General features: G+C 37.1%; 1 protein-coding gene across 1 annotated transcript; it reads left to right on the top strand.

Moving 5' to 3' along the window:
- The first annotated feature begins 282 nt into the window (after positions 1–282).
- LOC110038267 (Werner Syndrome-like exonuclease) lies at positions 283–1093 on the top strand. Its single transcript, XM_020743052.1, has one exon. It carries the CDS (start codon positions 329–331, stop codon positions 950–952), a length of 624 nt encoding a protein of 207 aa, XP_020598711.1. The 5' UTR covers positions 283–328; the 3' UTR covers positions 953–1093.
- The last annotated feature ends 3564 nt before the right edge of the window (positions 1094–4657 follow it).

Here is a 4657-nt window from a genome sequence, read left to right as displayed (position 1 = left end):
ATTGTTGCTTATAAATTTTGCACGCACATGATTTTTTGAACAATTAAACTGATGCATTTGCATTTGTCACGATCAAATCATTAAGAATTATGAGTTGAGATTTCAGCATGAATTTTATTATTTCATTGAGAATTAAAAAAAAATGGATAAAAGAGGTCGCTTGATTTGTAAATAGCAATGATTATGATGCTATGCATGCAATTACCACTAAAAGAAAAAAAAAAATCATTTTGAAATATTTTTAAATCATCCATACGCACTCTTATTGCAAGACAACAAAAGCAAGGCCTCCTGATTTCCTGCGAGCGCGAAACCATCCGGCAAGAAAATGACGACAGAGATCGAGAAACACTCAAACACAGACTTCACTGTGATCTTCAATGGATCCGACTACATCAAGACGACGCTGACGTCCTACGGCGACAAAGTCCATACCTGGATATCAGAGATCCTCCGAATCCATCGCCGCAGGCTCTCACGCCTAATCGTCGGCATCGATCTCGAATGGCGCCCTTCCTACTCTCGCCACCAGAATCCCATTGCCTTACTGCAGCTTTGCGTCGGCCGACGTTGCCTCATATTCCAACTTCTCTTCGCCGACTATATCCCCAATTCTCTCCACGAATTCCTCGCAGACTCGCGCTTCACCTTCGTAGGGGTCGGAGTCAAGGCCGACGTCGATCGTCTCGCTAACGAGATACGTTTGGACGTCTCCAATTCAGTCGATCTTAGGGATCTCGCGAAAGATGTGATGGGGCGAAATGACATGATGCAGAAGGGGCTCGCCGGGATTGCCTGGGAGGTAATGGGGGTTTCCATGTATAAGCCGAAATATGTGACGATGAGCCGGTGGGATAAAGCTTATCTTTCATTGGATCAGATAATGTACGCGTGTGTTGATGCTTTTGTCTCATTCGAGATCGGCAGGAGGCTCAACGACGGCGATTTCTGAGAATTTGGTTTTAGAAAAATACTTTAGGGTTTATGGTTTTACCTATCTTGTTTTTTTCCCTTTGGTTTTAGAGTTTGGTTTTAGAAAATTAAACGACTGTTTGATTGAAGTATATGCTCTGGAAAAGAAATGTTCATATGATAGGCAATGACTAGTAAGCTTTTTTCTTCTTCTTCTTGATTACTTTGCCGTTTCTTCTTTGGCTATTTTAGTTGCTTAGTTTCCTGTTTTGCGAAATGCAATCTAAATATTTGATCATCTTCGTTTTTGAGTTCTTTGATAGGAGATTGACAGATGATACAAAATAAAAGTAAAAAACAACTATAAAAGGAATGGAATTGGGAGTAGGAGATCACCTTTAACTGCAGATATTTCAATTCATTTACATGAGCAAACTTAAGATGTGTTGCATCAAATAAGGAATAATTAGTGATAAGTTTCCCTGCCATCACCATGGAAAACTTTTCCAAGACCAGTCTCATTTCAAATCCTAAACTTTGCATCTCATATCTGAAGCAACAAACTTAAATCCTGAAACAAATTACCAAAAAGTTTCACAAAATTTAACAAGGTTTAACATTTTTCATTCCAGACATTTTTCAAAATTTAACCATGTCAGGAATTAATAAATGTGGATTAACAGGATTTACTAAATCCTACTTGCATCCAATAGCCCCATTGTCTCTAGCAAGCTGCCGACGAACTCCAGGTGACATAGCAGGCCTAACTCCCTCTTCCAATCCCATGCTCTCAATTCTAGCAACCTACATGCATCCAATATTTAACCAGAATTCTGGCTTAATTGATGTCTTAGTTAAGTATGTTGCTTAGAGCTTGATTGTGCAGAGTTTTGCTTTGTTTTGTGTTAATTGAAGATTTTTTTCTCCCTGTTTCCTCTATTAGAGTGTTGTATCATTTTACTTCTATCAAATGATGTGATTGTAATCTAATTTTATCGAGGTGGTGATTTCTTCTGGAAAATCCAAAATTTTCTTTCCTCTCCGAATTGTTGACTGCAGAAATCTGTTATTTGCATCTTTCGGCTCGCTGTCCGGCTGACATTCACGCTTGATTTCAGCCGACATCACTCCTCCCACTCCCATTACCCATCCTATAACTTTCCCCAACCATATTCTGTGTTCTCCCATGTTGGTTCCTTGCACCTCAATTGAATTCTCTGCATTTCAGGATCCTTGTCGCTTCAGTGCAAGGTTGTCTTGGTTTCATTTTTGAAAAATTTGCACACACAATTCTTATGTATTTTACATATCTCACTTCTAAAATTTGATATTTACACTTATAACACGGTTGTGTCGTAAAACTATATACATTTCACTTTTAAAATGTTTATAATGGTGGTGGTGGTATTTTTGATGTCCATGATATTAAAGTTTTGAGAGTTATACATGTAAATATGAATGTTTAGGTATTGGATATGTAAATACATTAGAATTGTGTGTTATGACTGTAATTGCCACTTAATTTTTATTTTGTGGTTTTCTGTTCATATCTTTGAATTGGATTAAACATAACATGATCAATATTTTTTTATTAAGTGTTCTGCTTTGAACTGTGTAGACTTTACTCCAATATCTCCTAAAAAAATTAAAGATTTACATGCATACCACTCAATTCTTATGTATTTACATATCTGAGAATCAAAGGTAATGATAAGCTGAGGGGGTCAGTTTGCTCGAATTGACTTGAAGAAGGAATAGAACTCACAGAACCATTCTGTCCCTTGGGATGCTTCCATTTTAAACCCTATCCTTGCGTCTTAGTTCGTGGCTGCGAGTTTCTCAAGACTCGGCCAGATTGAACTTTCATTAGAAGTGGCTCACATGCATGTGTTGGCTTGGCAAGCTTTAAGTACTCTGGCAAGCCTTATGTGCCATGAGCGTTGGGTCTGCAAGAACTTACAAAGAAGGGTGAGGCAGAACAAGATGATCGAGGAACTCATAGGAATCCATTATGGTCCTATTCATTTGGAGAAGGCTCATTTGATTTCTTCTGAGTGGACAAAAATACAGAAGTTGTCCGAAATAGTGACAAATTCTTATTTAAAAGAGGATGACGATGTTTGGAGTGAGGGTGAGGGAAATGACAATGGATTGTACAATGTGTGTGCACTTTGTATGGTGACCAAAAAGTTGTTGTGAGGTAAGTTCGTCAATCACATAATTATACATGTAAATTAATATGCTGATTAAGAGTCCACATGTCAATCCCATGAGGAAAGGGCTAAGAAATCTTCCGACATAAAAAGCTCTAATTTATTAACTCTAAAAACCTTGGCATGATCACAATAAAATCCTGAAATCCTATAATTCTAAACAACAAACAGAAAACAAAAACACTATCTCGAAAAGCATATAATAGAAAGCTGAAAAGCTTAATGTTCATCATGAGAGATGAGGTCCGTGCCTCTGTGACTTGGTGTAGTGGTGGTTTGTGGTTTTTCTAAATGTCCTCTTACATGATAGTTGTCAACCGGAGATAAAGTTTTCTCCTTAGCCTATGTCTAGGTTATAAGAAGAATTAGAAACCCATTTAGTTTCGCTTAACCCATTGGTATTTCTTAGAATTCTTCCGATGCAAATCCATATCTAGAATCTGTTTATTCTACTAGGTTTTAGATGTTAACTTATTGTTCCACCATGCGACAGGCAAGTCTTAGATTACAAAATATTTTAACATCTTAATTGGTCAGATCAAAAGCAAATGAAAACAAAAAGTTAAGCAACATCATGATACATGCAGTCTTGAAAAATATTATGGGTAAAACATACAAGAAAGACCACGAGAATGCGCTAACCTGTATCAGAAAGACAAAAATGTAAAACTTATAAGAACAAATTGTCCTCTCCAGAACAACAGGTGATGTCCCTCTCATATAATGATCTCTCAAAGAAAATAAAAAAGAAGAGAAAGAAGAAAGAAAAAAGCTATTAAGGCCTCCAACTTCAAGTAAGGAAAAAGAACCCTAAGGGAAAGATCCAAGCTCCAAAACTTCTCTCCAAATCCAGACGCCCAAGATGCTCTATTCGTGCCCTAGAATGAGTTTTTATAATTGTGGCCCCTTTTTAACAACGTAATTATTTTCAAATGCGAATGCAACTTCGGTGGCATGGTCACACCCAAACCCGACGTAATCACACCTAACTTTTCGATACAGTGGTGTGGTCACACTCGATCCTGGCATGACTATCTGGGGCATCGCGTGGTCATGCCCGAACTATGTGTGGTCACACTAGTTAAGCATATTTGACTTTGGTTTTTTATTGCTTCAAAATTCACATTTGATACGCTCTAGTGTTACACTCTAATGCAAGTCAAGTCCCGTGCAACAGAACAAAAACTTGACATGACCCGCAATTACACAGTAATTTAACTTCCAAAAGATGACCAAAAACTTGACCCAATTTATATTTAGCGGCTACTGTGCAAAATCAAAATTTTCTTAAATTTAGAAAATTGTTTACACACTAGGGGTACTATAGTTTCAAGTAATATAGGATTTTCTTTTAAGTCCCCAGTATCGATCCCACTGAAAAGTTGACCCCAGTATCGATCCCACTGAAAAGTTATGTAAAAATTCCCTAAGGATAATTCTAGTCTACTACTATCAGTTCTTAGTTTATAATTTTTGTAAAGTTTAGTTTTCCTAAATTTACTAATTTACCATAAAACTAAAGTTAACTAATT

Source organism: Phalaenopsis equestris, unplaced genomic scaffold, assembly GCF_001263595.1.
Source record: "Phalaenopsis equestris unplaced genomic scaffold, ASM126359v1 Scaffold000002, whole genome shotgun sequence".
In the NCBI taxonomy this organism is placed as follows: Eukaryota; Viridiplantae; Streptophyta; class Magnoliopsida; order Asparagales; family Orchidaceae; genus Phalaenopsis; species Phalaenopsis equestris.
Note: the sequence above shows the minus strand (reverse complement) of the source record. Positions and strands in the feature narration are given on the sequence as shown.

Excerpts from the sequence above, each read along its gene's own strand:
- LOC110038267 (XM_020743052.1), top strand. The coding sequence starts at position 329 with ATGACGACAGAGATCGAGAAACACTCAAACACAGACTTCACTGTGATC.